The sequence below is a fragment of the Zalophus californianus genome, chromosome X, assembly GCF_009762305.2.
Source record: "Zalophus californianus isolate mZalCal1 chromosome X, mZalCal1.pri.v2, whole genome shotgun sequence".
Taxonomy (NCBI): domain Eukaryota; kingdom Metazoa; phylum Chordata; class Mammalia; order Carnivora; family Otariidae; genus Zalophus; species Zalophus californianus.
The window spans coordinates 117,088,931-117,106,737 of NC_045612.1; the positions used below are offsets into that span (position 1 = coordinate 117,088,931).

The window sequence follows — 17,807 nt, forward strand, 5'->3', positions numbered from 1 at the left end:
CAGCCCCTTTTCCATGTGTGTGGTTTGCCTCGGTTCTTTATTGACTACAGACACATCATTGGCGAGTTTGTTTTTTTTTTTTTTAACATCTGATAGTGTGACCACAAGCTCTTATTCTCCTATTGTAAAATTGGTTTTAAAGTTAGGACCTCCTTATTTTGCTGTTTACTAATCAGACTTTTCTAAAAATAAGGTCAAACCAGAATCAGGAACTGGGAATTTCTCGTATTTGTCTCTTCCCTTGTTCCCTTTTACATTTCATTATTATGGAACTATATTCTGCTCTGTCAGAACCTGGTATTTCCTCCAAGTTCTTCATCATTTCCTGACTGATTGATTATATCTGTCTTAAAACATTTTTAAAGTTCTTGAAGTTCACCTTTTAATTTTGATATATTTTTTCATGGAGAGTAGTGTTTAGGGCACTGATCTTTCCTGTGTCTGGATTGTTTTTTTTTAAACTCTACTGAGCAATTGCTGTAGACTTTATAATATGACATGATATACTAAGTTTACTTTATGGCTTTTTTTGGGGGATAAAAATGTCATTCCAAGTCCATATTTGTGAGTATGTGTGTGTATTTCCCCAGTTGAAGTATCTTAATAATAAGTAATATCTCCCTTTTTGAAGTAGTATTTTTGTATCTTTAGGAGAAAATGGGAGTGGAGAGAAGCATGGGATGTCTGTGGTCCACGTTAAGATTTTTCTTTCCCTGTCACACCCTAGTTTAAAAAAAAAAAAAAGTTGACTACTGTTAACTACAGTTTTTCATCTTTAGAAGAGACCTTTGGCCCTATTTCTCATCTGTGACTACCTCAACATTGTTTTGTACATAAACCAAAGTGATAGTACATTAAGACATTTTCTATTCAGTGGTCTGAGTGAACCATTTTCTTAATTTAGCCACTCAGGTCTTGAGGAGGCAGAACACAGCTGGTCCATTCTGAATTTAGAGTGAATTATATAGTACATGGCAAGTTAAGGCTACAGTCTCATTGGGGCAGTAAGGCTTCAGATGATTCTGTTCAGGTTAACCTGTTATTCAGGTATTCTGCCAACATATTGTCACAAATCCAGGGATGACAAGATGCTTGTTTCCTAAAATAGATTCATTTATATGTTGATACATGATACATGTTTACATCTTTGGGAGAGTATTTGAATGTTATGTTCATAAAATAGGTGGTGGAATAAGATGAGAAAAAACTGCTGAATTTCTTTAAAGTTTCCCTTTTACCCAATTTATATAAACATCTTGTGGTTTGTTTAGGTAGTCCTTCATTTTATAGGCGAACAGGGCAGTCAGTCAGTTGATAAAGTAGGTTTTCTATTAGCATATTCTATATAGTCAGTAATGAGAACATGTCTGGACACCGTGACAACAAAAAAGAACTATGATGATAGCTAATGCTTACTGAGCACTTAGGTGGGAAGCATCCTGTGCTAATTAATCCTCAGGATGCCCTGAGAAGGATCAAGGGTACCTTTTTAACAAATGAAGAAGTAGAGGCTCAGTGAGGTTCCAGTGACTGGTCCTAGCATTCCAAACCCAGATCTGCTAGGCTTCAGAGCTATGTAAAATCTTGACCACTGAGCACTATCCGTGTCTCCCCCCACCCTATTTGTGTATTGTCTTGGTATGTGTAATTTAAACCTTCTGTTTTTGGTACCAAGTTCTGTGTTTTTTGGTAATGGAGATTTATCATTCTGGAGGTTTTTCTGTATCGATCAGAGTAGATGTCCTGAGGCAGATGCCATTTTTTTACCTCTTAATACTGAAAATTTTCATTGTCCAGACTATCAGTAGTTGGTATTTTCAAGTTGGGATGTATAGATACAAATATTTTTCAAATCATTTCTTGTTGGTTTTATCAAAACTGGATTTATAGTAGCTTTTTTGGTCTTAAAATTTGGGATACAGCATTCACTTAGCCTATGTCATGAATATGATTTTGCTTCCAAAATTGTAAATATAGCTATAAAGACACTTATCTAAAGGCAGCCTTAAATTTGTAGAAGTCCTAATTAATTTATTTTAATCTAGTTTTCTTTGTATTGTGATTTTTCTATTTGGTATCAGCTCTTTTACTTGATTATTTCTAAACACCAATGATGCCTTTGAATTTATAATGAAAATATCTGTTGGCTTAATGATACATGGAAATCGCAAAATGATTTTGATTTGTTAGCCCTTTTAAAATTTGTGAAATACACATTTCTGTCCTTAATGTTTATTTTCTTCAGAAAAATTTCTTTAAAATTTCCATTTTACTCAATTTGTATAAATGTCATGTAGTTTGTTGAGGTAGTCCTTCATTTTATAGGCAAAGGGACACAGTCAGTGGATAAAGTAGATTTTCTATTAACATACTATAGTCAGTATGAGAACATAAGTGTATTTGAATAATAATTGCTAAAACATCAGACTTTGTGATTAAATAATAAAGATACTTTTTTTTTTTACTTGGTTACTTGGTAAACAGTGGTTCAGTTTTGACATTTCTAGAGTGAATTCTGTATTCTTTTTGGTATTTGGTTCTGTGACTACATAATTAAATTTGGGGATAAAGCCCAGAAGCATTGGTCTGTTATCCAATTTTTAATGTTTGTTAGAATTTAACACAGGTTTTCTTAACATGCCACTGGTACTTAACTTGATTCTTAAATTACTAAGTGTGACATGCTGAGATTCCTAAATTGACATTCTTTGAAGTACTTGGAACATTTCCCCCCCCCCCCCACCAATTAAGTGCCTATTTTAAGCTAGTTTTTTGAGGGGGAGGACTTGGGAGAGTGGTACAGTTGATTTATAAACATAGATCTAATGACCAAGGAAATATAGAGCGCATTTTCTTTGTAAAGTCGGGCACTTACCGGTTTTTCTCTGCTCCTTAATTTTATAGAGCCAAAATGAAGAATGGGGAGGTTTGTCTGAGGATATCTTATGATAAAGAGCAGTCTAAGGCTTTAGTCCCTTTGACCCCCAACTTATTTATTGGTAACTACCAAGTTTCCCGTCTTTGTGGCATGGATAAAATGGGGTGTTATGCAAAGACTGTTGCACGTGAGATGATTTCAAGTCCTTGCCTGATCTGTGAAGATCAAATAGTTAAAATACCGGGCGTTGGGCTTTAACCTCAGCGGTAGATGCATGATGGTGTTGATCAGCGCTTTGAGATGTGTCAGCCTTTCTTTATTATACTAACAGCATCATTTTGAAATTTGTGGGGGTTTTCCTTTTGAGCTTTGTTTGCTGTTGGTATTGTTTCTCACTAAAGTAATCTGAGCAATGAAAAATAAGTGAGGTACCAAAAGCAAGCATTACACTCACAAATTTGCTTCTACTTCGAGATGATCCACTTTATGAATAGATTCTCTTGGATTTGCAGTTGTTAATCTGCCTCGGCTAGCAAGTGGTGCTCTATGGAGAATTAGTGCTGCTAAAATTGATTTGTTTTAGTGCTGGGGCTGCATGATATTTCTTAGTACTATGCACCATCTTTGTGGAAGTAATAAATCTGTTGGACTGCATAAAAATGGAAAGGTAAGAATCTTAGAAAAAGTGATTTTTAAAAATGAATCTTTTGTAAGTTAAAATTATTTTAAGTAAATAAGTACTTGAAGTATTTAATAACATGCCTTTTAGTATAAAGTTTTGGGATTTTTTTTTAAATTAAAATCTTGCTAATTAAGAATATTTGGGTATGCCAAACTCGAGAATATTGTACATTGTTTTGTAACAGCTAGATGTGTTCAAATATATCTAATAATATTTAACAGCAAAAAGCGTTTTGATATAAATCCTTTTAGGATTTGGTCTAATTAGACAAACTCCTACGATTCCTTTGTAATTTCCACTGTTTATGTTAAAACCTAAAGCCTAAACCGTTTTCTTTTGAATTAGGTTAAAAGCTAACAAGGCTGTACTCTTAGGCCAGCGTTATTTTAATCTTTTATAGGTAAATTTGATAGGGGTCTGCTAGAACAAACTGGATAAGTAAGGTTTGGTGACATTAATGTTTGAAATGGAAAATGCAGAAGGGCAGGTACAGAAAAAACAGAAGGCAGAACAAATCTTGCCTTTTGTTTATGTTTTATAAGAAATTTGGCCAAGTCCTTGGTCACTGGTTTTCAGGTTGTAATCATTTTGCTGTATGTGTGTTTTCTGAGCTCTTTATTTGTCTGCTTTTCAGAATTTTGAGGATTCCCCCCCCCCCCCGCCTTATTTCACTTTAACTCATTTTGAGCCCGCTTTTGCTACTGTGGGGTATTTGCAATAATGAACAGTTGGAGTAACTTAAAATCAGTAGCTGTAAATCTGATTTTCACAGATATTTGACAAGAACCCACAGTAATAAAATACATTTTTATATCATAATAGTTACATGCACATAAACTGAAAAAAGTATTTTGTTAAGTAATACTTTATTTGTTTTGCAATCTCACATTTTCTGTTCTATCCTTTTTTTCTTTAAGGTTTTATTTATTTTTTTGACAGAGACAGAGCGAGAGCGGGAACACAAGCAGGGGGAGTGGGAGAGGGAGAAGCGGGCTCCCCGCCGAGCAGGGAGCCCGAGGCGGGACTCGATCCCAGGACCCCGGGATCATGACCCGAGCCGAAGGCAGACGCCTAACGACTGGGCCAGCCAGGCGCCCCACTATCCTTTTTTTCAATGCTGATCCTGATCTACTAAATTGATGGCATGTACCCTAGGATTGGGACCTGCAAAGAGCCTATTCCTAGCTGTTGGTGGTGATTTTTTTTCTTTAAAAAGTACTTTTGAAAAATCTCAGGGTTTTAGCTCTTTTTTCCCCTACTGACACATTCTTTAAAATTTTCTTATTGTTTCTTCTGTTGCCTTTTTAAAAAATAAAAGTTCCTATTATAGAAAAATTAACAAATACAGGCAAGCACACTAGAACGTAATTTTACCTACCCATCAACCAATTAGATTAACTCTGGTTCTCAACTGAGGTGGGGAGTGGGGCAGTTATGCCTCCTCATGGAACACTGAACAATGCCTGGACATATTTTTGATTGTGACGACTGGCAATGGGGTGCTACTGGCATCTGGTCGCTGAAGACCAAGGATGCTGCTAAACATCCAGCAGTGCCCCGGACAGACCCCCCTAGAACAAGGAATTATCCAGCCTCAAGTATCAGTAGTGCTGTGGTTGCAAAACCCTGGTTTAATTTAACACAATAGGATATATAAAGATTCCATTTACATTTATAGACTGCTACATCTTTTCAATATAACATATAGTCCAGAGTATATTGGCTGAAATGAATCAAAAGGAAGAGGAGGAGGAAAACCCTTAAGAACTGTAAAAGAAGGACAGATGTGCTTAATAAGACCATGTAAATGGCTATAAAAATCACCTCTGTGAGTCAACAGAATCACCTTTACTTGATAACCAGTGCCTGGGGAGATAATCTGTGGTTGACTTTAGCACCACAGCAAAGCTTGTGGGATGTCACTATATAATTTCATTTCCTCAACAACAACCAAATCAGTTAATGTCTGTTAAGGAAATTGAGTTTTTACCTGGAAACAGAATTGAGTATACCCTGTAGGCAATTAGAATATTTTTTAAGTTTTCTGCTGATTTCCTCATCCACCTTAGGGAGTTGATAATTTTTTTTAGAGGGGAACAGGTTTAAATGACCAGAATTTGCCTATATAGGCTTTTATTACTGTACATACAGAGTTTTTTGTTCTTTTGTACCTTATTAGCCTTAAAGAATTTACTTAGTACAGATCTAGAGTTTGAGTATTTGAAATTCAGTGATAAAAAGAGATCTGTTAGATTTTGAAAACCCTGATCAGATTTAAAGCATTTCACGTTATGATCCAAATGGAAGACCTAGGCAGATACAATACGGTTACCCTAAAATAGGCTTAAAATGATTTCTTTACAGTCTAAAGTTATATTTACTAATTAATCTGCTTTTTTTTTAATTTAAAAAGTACAATTAACTGCCGGAGAAAGTGATCTGTTCTTAGCATTTTATAACTAATAGGTTTTAGAGTAGGGTGTACAAGATGTAGTTGTTACTCCCATCGTTTTTAATAAACTTTTGAGATACGTAATAGAAACAGATCAACAGCACAATAGAAAGAGACAGCAGTAGATATAAATAAATAATTCACAGATGAAAGAAAAACAAATGGCCCTTTTACATAAGGGAACGTAAATGAAAATATGAGAACTTTTTTTGGTTTGTTCTTAGATTGGCAAGGATGAGCGACCCTCTTTGCTGCTTGTGAGCACTTAAACTTGTATTCCATTTTGGAGGATTAGTTTGGTGATACCTGTTAACAGTTAAATTTGTACACTTTTGACCCATCAGTTAAATTTCAAGGAATTGTATCCAATAGAAATATACAAATGCACTAAGATTCAGTATAATATTAAGCCACTGGAACTCACCCAAATGTTAATCACTGGGAAATAGGTTAAGAAAATTACAGTACAGCCCATACATGAAACTGTTACCTGTCTGTAAAAGAAATGAGATGGATTTCTATGCAATGGTATGGAAAGATATTCAAGCTGTATCAAGTGAGAAAAGATCTAGGGGTGGGACATTAACTTACCGGCCATTACCTCTTGAAAATGTTTGAGGTTCCGCCCCCCCCCCCCCGCTTTTCTAGAAGTGTAAAACAAACCTGTATTAGAAGTATGCGATTTTAATTTATAAATTTTTTAAATGACAAAACGAAACTGTGTGAATGGAAGAGTACACACTGTGTTGTTCCATTAGGTAAAATTAAAGTAGAATTTGCTAAAAAGACAAGTTCCAGCATGTAAAGTGAAGCACTTGTGTGCTCCTGGCCATTTTAGACACTACCCATCTGGAACAGCCATATTGCTCTTGCCACTCATTGCTAATTTAATTAAAAAAGAAATCATGTGATGATACTAGTTCCTCGCAATTGCTGCTGGAATCAGACTGACACCGTGAGCTATGTCATCTAAAAGGTACCTTACAAGGGCTTTCCATTCTCTCTTTATTCATTGCTAAGCATAGATCTTAGTGAATTTTGGACATTCTCTGGCCCTTTGGTCTTTAAGCACAAGGAATAGTGTTCAGAGTCGAGTAGAAACTTTGCCACAGAATTGAGTGAGGGGCAATAAAAAGGACGATTGTGTTCTAGGACATGAAGGGTACAGGATACTACTTACAGTACAAGGAATAAGTGAAGCCCCTTCACAAGAAAAATGAGCAGTAACTTCAAATTACACTCATTTATATTTTCATTAAACGTCAATTACTTGCTCTTTGCATACATTGTGTGCTAGAAAGAGAAAATCAGGAGACTAGGTTTTCAGTTTTGGATCCAGTACCAGTAGTTTACTTAAGCACTGATCTCAGCAAGACTTAGGGCTTCAGATAAGTGCTAGCTTCCAGTTTCTTTATATAGTTTCCCAGACTGTTTTGAGTCATCAGCCTAATATGGTGAATATCTGGGAATTTGTAAGGCAGTGGGGTTTGTCTTAAGAAAATTTTAAGAGCAGGTGTAACTCAATTCCTCTTTCTGCTGTTTGTTAACCTGCACTTCCCACTACCCCGGGTTCCTTTTGTAGGGGACTGAGAAAAAAGTTCCTCTTGGTGTGGAGGAAAGTTGAACATACGTGCGTGTGTACCAAGGAGAAGGAGCGAATGCAGAGAGCAGTGAAAAAGAGGAAGAGAATAAAGGGGAAGGTGTATTGGCGGGGTGAATGGGAATGGAATCAAAAGCACTGGTCTTAGGCAAGACGAATCTTCCTCCTGTTAGGAGGAGATGACTGGGTAAAGCTGTAGTTTTTTTCCTCATCAGTTGGATGAGCGAAATTCAGAAAGTTGTCCTTTTCTTAGCTTTGAGAAACTTATCATCTAGAGGAGAGTTGCTGGGGACTGAGGAGAAAGAGACAAGATAGATAAATTTGAGGAAAATGCTGAGGGTTTGGAATAGACTTAATGGTGGGGAGCAAATGATGAGTAAAAGGATTGCCCAGGATTGCAGGCCTATTTCAGGTTGAAAATCATGTCTAAAATCTTTATTCAAAAAATAGGTCTCCGAAGAATTGATACTAAGGGCATTTGTAGTTTGTATTTGTGTAATACACCTGGATTAAAATTTTTTTTCCTATTTTCATTCTGGCCTTTATTTCCGTGTAATCTAAATCACTGATGTTTTAGTGTATTGAGGAACTCAGCTTGCTGGGTAGTGGAAGAAGAGAGTAGTTCTGGTTCTGCCCAGGACCCCTTGTGTGTTGTGACAGACTTGACTCTCACCCTCCCCAGTTCTTAATTAATTATTCCATGACTCAGAAGATGTTCTGGTGGTGTGAGGGCCCAGAATACTGGAGCTATGTTCAGTCTTCTGTAATATTTTCTTTGTATGTAAGAGAAGAAATAACTTGGTTAATATGGGCATACCTGCATCATGTAGCTTAAAATCAACCTTAAATGTTAGGTGGTCATTAAGGCATTTTTAGCACAACTTTTCCAGACTCTGTCTAAACTGAGAATCTCAATCATTGAAGAAAACATGTTGTAGCAACTTAAGAGTGGTAAAAGAATACATTATTTTTGTGCATTTTACGGTTTTTCTTCTTAAAGGGTGTTTTTCCAACGAAGAGGGCTTTCTCCCTACGAAGAATATTCTTCACAATTGATGGATGCTAATTTCTTGTTTTAAGTATACTAATATGGATCATTGGCTATAGTTTGGCTTATCATCTACCCTTTCCTTTACTAATGTAGTAAAAGGTCTGTCAGAAATGCTGGGCAGTCTTGGTTTAAGAATTGTTGCCTTTCCGAGTAAGTCTCTTCCGGGGAGGAACAGCGGTGTGCTCAGCCCTATTTGGGGAAACTACCTTTCTCTTTTCTTTCAGTGGGCATAAGCTCTCCATGGTTGTTTTTCCCATAGTGTGTATAAAATTAAGAGAGAAAACAAAAACGATGAAAAGCCATAATTTCATAAAGTCTCAAAGAACTGGTATGTAGGTGAAAGGTTGACAGACTTAAACTTTTCTTGTTCTCTCTCCAGAAAACAGAGACTATGTATCACAGCAAGAGTTTCATTGGGTGTAAGAAAGCGTACTAGAATACGTGCTGGAGCACTGACATGCATCAAAATGTAGTAGGATCTATGAATTCAGTTTGTACTTACAATTTTGTCAAGTTTGTTATTTATATTTTAGCATTACCTGAAAAGTTTAATTACATTAAATCCCAAGGGATAGTCCCAGTACTTCCTTTAACTGATATTTTCATAGGGAATTTTACTCTGATAATGATCCATCATTGGGACTTAAAATTTATTTTTTTACACAGAGAATACTGAAATAGGTTCAGAGGTGCATTGACAAAAAAGTATTATTAAATACTGTGAAGTGCTAATGTCATTGGTACAGAAATAGATAAATAGGATTCCCCTACGAAAATGAGAGCTTCTCCAAGAAAATGAAGCATTTGGGGTTTATTACTAGCATTATTTTAACTTCCTGGTTCATGCCACTGTATTCTGAGTGGGGGGGGAAAAAGGCAAAACTCTTTTTAAACTGTTTTAAGAATTATCTGAGGATTAAAATTTAACTGGCGCTTCTCAGATACTTTTGTATTTAAATGGGTATTGTATAAGGGATCTGTTACATATTTGAACAGTTTACATGGCTTTGTAGCCTAACATTTCAAAATGCCAACTTTAGTATTAAAATGAGGATATTTTACAAGCCCTCAAATGAGCAGTTTTAAACTTTGAGTCACAAGCCTTTTGGCAGGGGTATAATCCCTTTGAGAGTCCGAAGAGCCATGGGCCCTCTTCTCAGGAAAATCTGTGTGTAATTTTGCCTCTAGTTTCAGGGGGTTCTTCGAGTCCCTAGAAATCCATCTCTGGACACTCTCCGGTCAGTTTAAAACCTCACCTCAGGTTACCTCGTTGATATGAGAAACCTCGATTTACATACATTTGTAGGCATAGACATCTAACAAATCTTTTTGGAGAGTTCTTTAAAATTTATCTTCAGGATTATTTTAAAAAATATAATACCCTTAGTCTCAAAGGCATAGGCTTTGGAATTTTTTTCCAGCTAAGTGAACCATTAAACACCTCCATTGCTACTTAAAATACCAAATGGGTGACTACTTTTCCACTTTTTCTTGGCAGAGATTTTCCTTTAGGATCTGTAGAAGAGTTTATGGTCACCTGAGGATGTAATGATTTTCATTAAGGGATTAAATTCCTTTACTTTGTGTAATAAAATCCTGATATACTTGAAGACTGGTGGGAGGTAGTATTCTAATAGAATTTTCAGTTAACTCAGTATTGACCAGACGATTTTACAGTGAAAATCTTTTCGGCCTGTTAGTAACAACAGTGCTTTTGGATTTTGTAGGATATAGGTCATTTTGATTGTCCTTATATAAAGTTACTAAAAGAAATTGAATTGGAGCTCCTAAGCACTGTTTATAAGTTAAGTGTTCAGACATAAACCAAAGAACAGAAACAAAAATTACAAGTTTCCATTTTCTTTACTGTGCACTAAACATTCTAGGAATCTGATTGTGTCTGTCGGTTTGTATACTGTGTAAGAATGTATGCATTTCTTTTGTAGCCACGTCATGAATATTTTAATGTCCCTGTGTACTAAGCGACTACTCGTCGTGTATGCAGAATTTCACAGAGGAAATAGAGAGCTGATATACTTATGAAAGAAAATACCCTCAGCTTGGTGACTGTCTTGTATAACAGAGCATTTCAGAACTAATACCTTTCCATTGTAATTGTTTTTCCCGCCCTCATTTTTCTTTTTCTGTTTTATTTTTGTTCTGTATGTGATCTTGATGTACTTCAGTCCTGCTCGCAACTGGTTTAATTTCTACTGGAGACATGACCTATGAATGTTTGTTTTGAGTAGTGTTTCATCTTAAACACATCCATGTCATAATCTACGAACCATCTATGATTAAAACCTTGTAAGAGGAAAATTTAGCCATCATTAAAATGGTTCACCAAAGAAAATAGAGCGGAAACGCTATGGCAAAATAAGCAGTGCAGTAACCTATGTAGTGTGGCTTGGTCTTCCAAAGAAACTCCATTTCGTGTGACTGTATTACAGCCTATCTGAGCTAACGTATTCTAATGTATCCCATAAAAGTGTATTTGGAAATAATTCCAGAAAGTAAAATCTGTACTTTACATGGTACTTAAGGGTAAAACATTGCACAGTTCTTAAGTTCGTGATGTACCTCTATTCAGTCACATATGTGCTGGACAGTATTGAACAGTCCCTTGAAGGAGGATCACAAAGCTGTGTCAGAAGTCTCTGCTGCAGTATCTCTTGTTCAATGGGAAAATTCTAATACTCAGTTTAAATACTAATATTTTACTAGTTATGGTTTATAGTATATATTAAGTCTTCATTTAAGTATTAAATGATTTGTTAACTCTGGTTTTATGTTAAGACTTTTAATATTGATCATTATTGTGTATACTTTTAATAAAACATGCAACTTATTTTATTATAAAAGGAAAAGTACCAAATAATTCATTGTTGTTCCTATCTAGAGAGTTTAAAGCCTCCTAAGTTATCAGTAAACAAATTCAGAAGATGTTCAAACAGGTTTACCACTGAAAGACGACCTATGAAAATGTAGATTAGGCGGGTATGCAGAGCAGTTTGTTCCATTCTCTATGTCCTGCATTACATTTGAAGCACCTGGATGGGCTGTCAAATGAGAAACTTAGCATTATACATTGAAAGCATTGGGAAACATTGGTCTTCCATTTCCATTTTTTTTTCCTCTGTCCCTCCCCCCACCCTGCAAGACGTTATTCGTCTGGTTTTAATGCTCAATATGCATTGTCTCCTGCCGGTTTGCTTTGGATGCTGTGTGCTGAGCTGTAACAAGATGTTGCTTCTTTTGTTATTTGTATACAGCTGCTTGCTTTCAATTCATAGATTCTGAAATCGCTTTTCTTGCACGTCTAAAATAAAAGTATTGCATGTACTTTGTCTCATGTGAATGGCTTTTTTCTTCTCCATCCCTCTTGACAAATAATATATTTTATATCTTGGTTTTTCCAGGTAATTTTATTAAATCGTGTAAAAAAAAAAACAAAAGTGGTTAAGCTGGCAAATTCTGTTAAGTTTACAGTTCAGTACTGTTAAGTACATTCACAGTGTGGTGCAACTGACGTCCAGAAATGTTTCCTCCTGTGAAACCGAAACCGTGTCCATTAAACAACTCTCCATTTCCCTTCCCCTCAGCCCTTGGTAACCACCATTCTACTTTGTTTCTAGGAATGTGACTACTTTAGCTAGGAGGCCTTCTAGGTAATTTTGAGCTACAGTTTCAGTGTCAACATGGGAAAATTACATTTTATACTATGGACACAATTTGTAAAAGAAACTAATGTACTATTTGTAAAAGTCTCAAGGAGTAAAATGTATAAATGATTCCTTTAAGCCAGGCCTTTTAGAAAGGACACATTTTAAATAATGCATATTTGATAAGTAACATGGTTCTCTTCATGAAATGCTATACAGGACTGTAGGCAGTAAGCCCACAGGGGAAATCTGACCAGCTCCAGGGAATAGAATGAGAGACATTTTTACATGGATAAGGGAAGAATGTTAGCTGTATAGAATTCAATGTAGGCATCTTTTAATAAATGCATTAAAGGTTGTATGGTGTTTTTAAAAACTATTTAACATTACAGTTGACCTATGAACAATGAGGGGGTTAGGAGCACTGACCCTCCCAGGCAGCTGAAAACCCACATATATAACGTTTGACTCCCCACAAACTTAATAGCCTACTGTTGACTGGAAGCCTTACCAATAACCTCAACATTCCATAACACAACTTTTGTGTATGTATTATATACTGTATTCCTACAGTAAAGTAAGCTGGAGAAAAAATGTTAAAGAAAATACATTTACAGTACTGTATGGTAAAAAGCCTCCGTATAAATGGACCTGTATAGTTCAAATCTGTGTTCTTCAAGGGTTACATGCAAATGATTATTTTTCACATCATTTCCTTTGTTTAGGGTGTATGTGATTCAGATGTCAGTTTATTTAGTGTTTAAAACTAAACGAATCAAGAGAGACTGGTTTACATCATTCTTGGGAGTGCTGCATCTTTTCCATTAGACTTTCTTTAAAAGCTATCACGAAAACTCTGAGACATGCAAATAAAACAGCGGAAGGAACCTTCAAGTGCGCAGCACTCAGCTTCAACACCCCTCATACTCAATACCCATAGTCATATGCTTGTTGCGTCGTCTGTTTCCCACCACCCCCTCCACTTTGGCCTCAGCATTTTAAAGCAAGGCCTGGACATCATTTCATCTTTGATACTTCAGTATGTATCACCAAGAGACAGAAGTACCCACACACCCCCAAAATTAACAGTAACTCTTAACATCTTGTTCCTGGTTCAGTTTTTCCTAATTGCCTGAAAATTGCATTTCTGTAATCGGTTTGTTAGAACCAGATGCCCACTAAGGCTCACATTGTATCTGGTTGATGTCTCTTCAGTCTTTCCGTCTTTAACAACAACTCTGCTTTTCTCCCCTGCCATTGTTTTTTTGTTTGTTTGTTTGTTTGTTTAACTGAGTCAGCCATGCTGTAGCATATCCCCCATTCCGTATTTGGTGGATTGTAATCCTGTGGCAATGTTTAACTTGTTTTCCTATCCCCCATATGTATTTTGATGTAGCCTGGTTAGGCTGAGGTTTGATGTGGGGGGCGAGGGCAAGAATACCTCATAAAAACCTTTTTCCCCTACCAAAGCCGATTTTTACCCATTTTTCGTTAATAAACCCACTAAAAGATCATGTGAACTTTTATATAGAGTTGGTTTATAATATTTTATTTAGTACTGAATGCTAAATACCTTCATGTAGGTAGGTCTCAATCGTGTAATGGTACCAGTTAACATTTTTTGAGCACTTTCTAGAAGTCCGGCACTAAGCCTTCTCTCCCTTAAATGTCTATGTATGAAGGTAAGTACTGTGATCCTTGTTTTCCAAATCAGGAAACGGGCTAGAGTTTAATTTACTTGGGATTACTCCATGTAATGCTTATATACAATTAAACCTAATGTATGGATTTTATGGTTTAATATTTTTCTTTTCCTTGTTTTGTGCTGTACCACAATTAGGATGCAAAAGTAAGTTAATTTACTATTGGATGCTAAAAATTGCATTTTCTCCATTACACTGTCGAATGCCTTTTAATTACAAAATTGTTGCAAGTAATACCTGAATTTGACCTGGTCCTGTTTTGTGATATGCACAATCAGCCACTTTGGAAAATTTTTAATAATTTTTTTCTAGCTATGCCTGCTTTTTTTTTTTGTCTTCCTTTGACATTTAAAAATGAGTACTGGTTGTGGCATAAGACAAAAATGCCTTTGGTCCTAGAGAATTCTTTCTATTATGTTGCCTCCCCTGAAGCCACTGGTTGCCCAGGGGAGGGCTGGGAAGGTGAGTTTCTGAAGCCGTGCTGCTGGGGACAGTTAAGTCAAAAACTGAGTAAAAACGCAGAGGAAGACATTTCTATAAATACATGGGACCAAAACGATCAAAAAAAAAAAAAGCATGGAAAATAAAATTATGTGAAGATTCAGGAGAACTCTGGGTTTTCCCTGCTTTTTATTTAGGGGAGGCTTTCGATTTTAACACTAAGGTAACTTACCTTTCCTGTAGCTAATTCGATAGCAGTGATTTCCTAAATTGCCAGTGGGTTTGCCTGCTTTTTGTGTGACAGTAGTGGTGCCCAGCACATTGGTAGGTAATCAGTAGGTATTTAATGCATGCTCAAAATATCCTTCTGTGGTCTCTGACGTCTGGGGCACAAAACCCTAAATAACACGCCTGCTCTCAGTATTCGAATGTGCCCAAACCAATGACCTGCTTGCACTGTTCTGTGAAACTTGCACATCCTTCCGTGTCAATTTCACATTCTCCAGCCTCCTGGGATCTGCTTACCAGAGTCTCACATTTTCCCTCCACAGGAAGCTGAAACCCCACGTAGTGTCCTTGAAGAAATTGGACTGACATAACTCTCCTCCCTTGTCGATGACTTCTTGTGGCATTTCACACACTGTAGATGGTCACTGCCTTCATGTCCATGTTAGCTAATGGTATAAGATGACGTCTTGTCAGTATTACTGTTTTGCTAAGCTGCTTCATTCAGGCCTACACAAAATTTTTTTTTAAAGGGAACTTTGGTTAATCAAATGATAAGGGACTTAAATACGAATTAGAATGATGCAGAAAAAGAAAGGTACCATTTCTGGATATTTTAAAGTTTACAGATCTGTTTCTCTCAATCTAATCATGTATCTTATTAGAATGACACAATCAGGCAATATACGTTCATTAATTACCATCTTTGGCAAAGGAAACTTAAAATATGAAACCTGGTTTTATGAAACCAAAGACTAGTGTGTAGCATTTCAGCATATACGAGAATAAAGGGAATTGATACTAACATACCAAATGAATTAAAATTTAACTGTTTATGTTGACTTAAAAAAAAAACAAATTTATGCCATTATTTATTCCTTATTGGAAACTACATACTTAAAGGGAATACATAAATGACTAAATTGAAATGATGTGCTTTACACTAAAAATTATTTCTCCAGCTTTCCAAGCTGGGGTCAAGGAACAGAGATCGACTGTTTAATAGTGAGCACGTTACTTTTAAGGCCAAGGAACATTCAACTCCTGAGACAGATTTTTTTTGTGGTCATAACCATTTAGTGACTTGAATGGTTTTTGATGCCCCCAAATAAAAATGGAAACATTGACTTACCGAATTCTTCACAACAGTATCTTACAGAAAAATGTGTTCTTCTCTTCACAAAATGTTGCTTAAGTCATTGTTTAAAGCACGAATGCTCCTTCTGGGGTGCTTGTTAACGGCCAAGTTTATTTTGCTTCCCTCCACTTAACAAGCGCTGCACACTTTAGGGCAGCTTCCTTCCCTTCCGTGGCAATGCCTAGTTATCAGAAATCTTAACAAAAGCAGACAGACACCACGTTTCATGTAAAACAGAGTTGAATGAGGTAAAATGACATTAGTGGGCCCTGTATTTTTTTAAAGCTATACAGTTGTTCCAGTGTCACTTTTATACATACTTCTGTGTATGTAAACATGTCTTCATGGTTTACACTTTCATTTGTATCTGCTGGGCTGGATTAAGCTTTGTTGTGATTGTGACCAATACATATTCAGGCCGTGTTAGCACTGTCTTTATCACATCACCAATTAGTTGTAATAAATGTTCAACGTACACCACTGTAGTGTGTTTTTATCTTTCTCTTTGCAAAACTTTGTCAAACTATGGGGAGCTGCTGAAAGAATTTTAAATTTTTCTCAGTAAAATGTCGAAAATTCACCTCCAATTGCAGGTGGATGCTAAAAGCACACACAAGACAAATGATGGAAGATACAAGTTTTCATGTACTTAAAGCTCACTAAAAAATAATGTGGCTTCCACGCTGAGAGCTTATCTACACATTTATTTTCAATCAATAAATGCCGCTTTTAAAACCTTGATGCAGTTGACGTTTCTACTTTCTGAATGAGCAACTCTCGTTACTCCAGGTAATCAAAGATATTGCAAATCAACCAGATCCCCAACCCCCAGCACCCCCTCCCCCCCACCACCACTGGAGGTGCTAGTACGCTCGCCAAAATGAACTGGTATTTACAAACTGCCGCCTAATATAAGCAGCAACTCAAAGCTTTGGTTATGATAGTTAAGGGGCCTCCTACTAACTGCAGATGGGAAATATTACATAGTAAAGCGAGGATATTAAAGAACAAGGCATCAACTACCATCAAGTTTCTAGTCTGCTAAAAAGATACTTGCAGACATGGAGCGTCTCCAACACTCGTCTGGTTTATTCACTGAAAACAGGCCTGATGGGCTTCTGCTGGCACTGTAGAGCTGGAATGTTTAAATCAAATAGTAATCAGGTTATAAGTTTAAGAAACAGTAATACATTTAAGTTCAAGATGGACATTTATCAGGATAATGAACCAGTCCACTGGCTGAAAACTGCTCTCTCCCTCCCTCCACACCGCAGTGCCCATGAACGCTGGAGGGAAAAGACCCCATCATCTCATAATTACCTTGAGCACAAGCTGGTGTTTATCCTATTTTGTCCTCCATGATCTATGAAGGCTACTCAGCTTGGGATACCACCTTTAATTATGTGTATCTTGGCCATATTTAGGGAAGTACTGAAAAATACTGGATTTAGTGATTGTTATTCAGCATTAGTGAATCCAGTAGGTAATTACAGAAACTTTTCAATCATTTTTAGGGTAAAGCAGGCATTTAAGGTTGAACAAGTCAATTTTTAAAGTAAAATGATTTCTGGACCATACTAACTTTTATAGGCTACATACTAAGAACTCCCACTTTCAACACGTAACTACTCGCTCAGAAATCCCAATCTTGAAATTTCTTTCCCTTTCTGTTAGCTTCAATACTTTGGGCATCCTTAAGCCCTTATTTCCAAATCCCAAGTCGCCAAAAGCCACATACTCTGAAATTCAAGATGTCCAGTATGGCAATGGAAAGGTTACGAAGAAAATTCAAAACGTATAAGAGCATCTTTTCTTTTTATGATCTGAAATCGAAGAATGATATTTTTTGCCTTAAGCCTTTTTTTTTAAACAGAAGGTTCTCTGACCCCTTTTTAAATGAGAATTGCTTTAACCCTAGGCAGATTAGTAGCAATGACCCTCATTTTCCTAAACATGACAAAAATAAGACTTACCT

The 17,807-nt window shown here is 36.4% G+C and overlaps 1 protein-coding gene across 7 annotated transcripts in view; it reads left to right on the forward strand.

Annotated features, from left to right (window-relative positions):
- Nucleotides 1-16,586, forward strand: part of AP1S2 (adaptor related protein complex 1 subunit sigma 2) — a 28,737-nt gene extending 12,151 nt beyond the window's left edge. The window contains exons 5-7 of one of the 7 annotated variants that reach the window (XR_003522650.2): nucleotides 2,905-2,999; nucleotides 14,166-14,174; nucleotides 15,021-15,137. Coding sequence is in view for 5 of the 7 variants with exons in the window: in XM_027608721.2 (XP_027464522.1) it covers nucleotides 16,426-16,485 (60 nt within the window). In the remaining 2 variants the exon portion in view is untranslated. The other 6 variants (XR_003522649.2, XM_027608722.2, XM_027608721.2 and 3 more) reach the window with 6 other exon arrangements.
- Nucleotides 16,587-17,807: the final 1,221 nt, after the last annotated feature.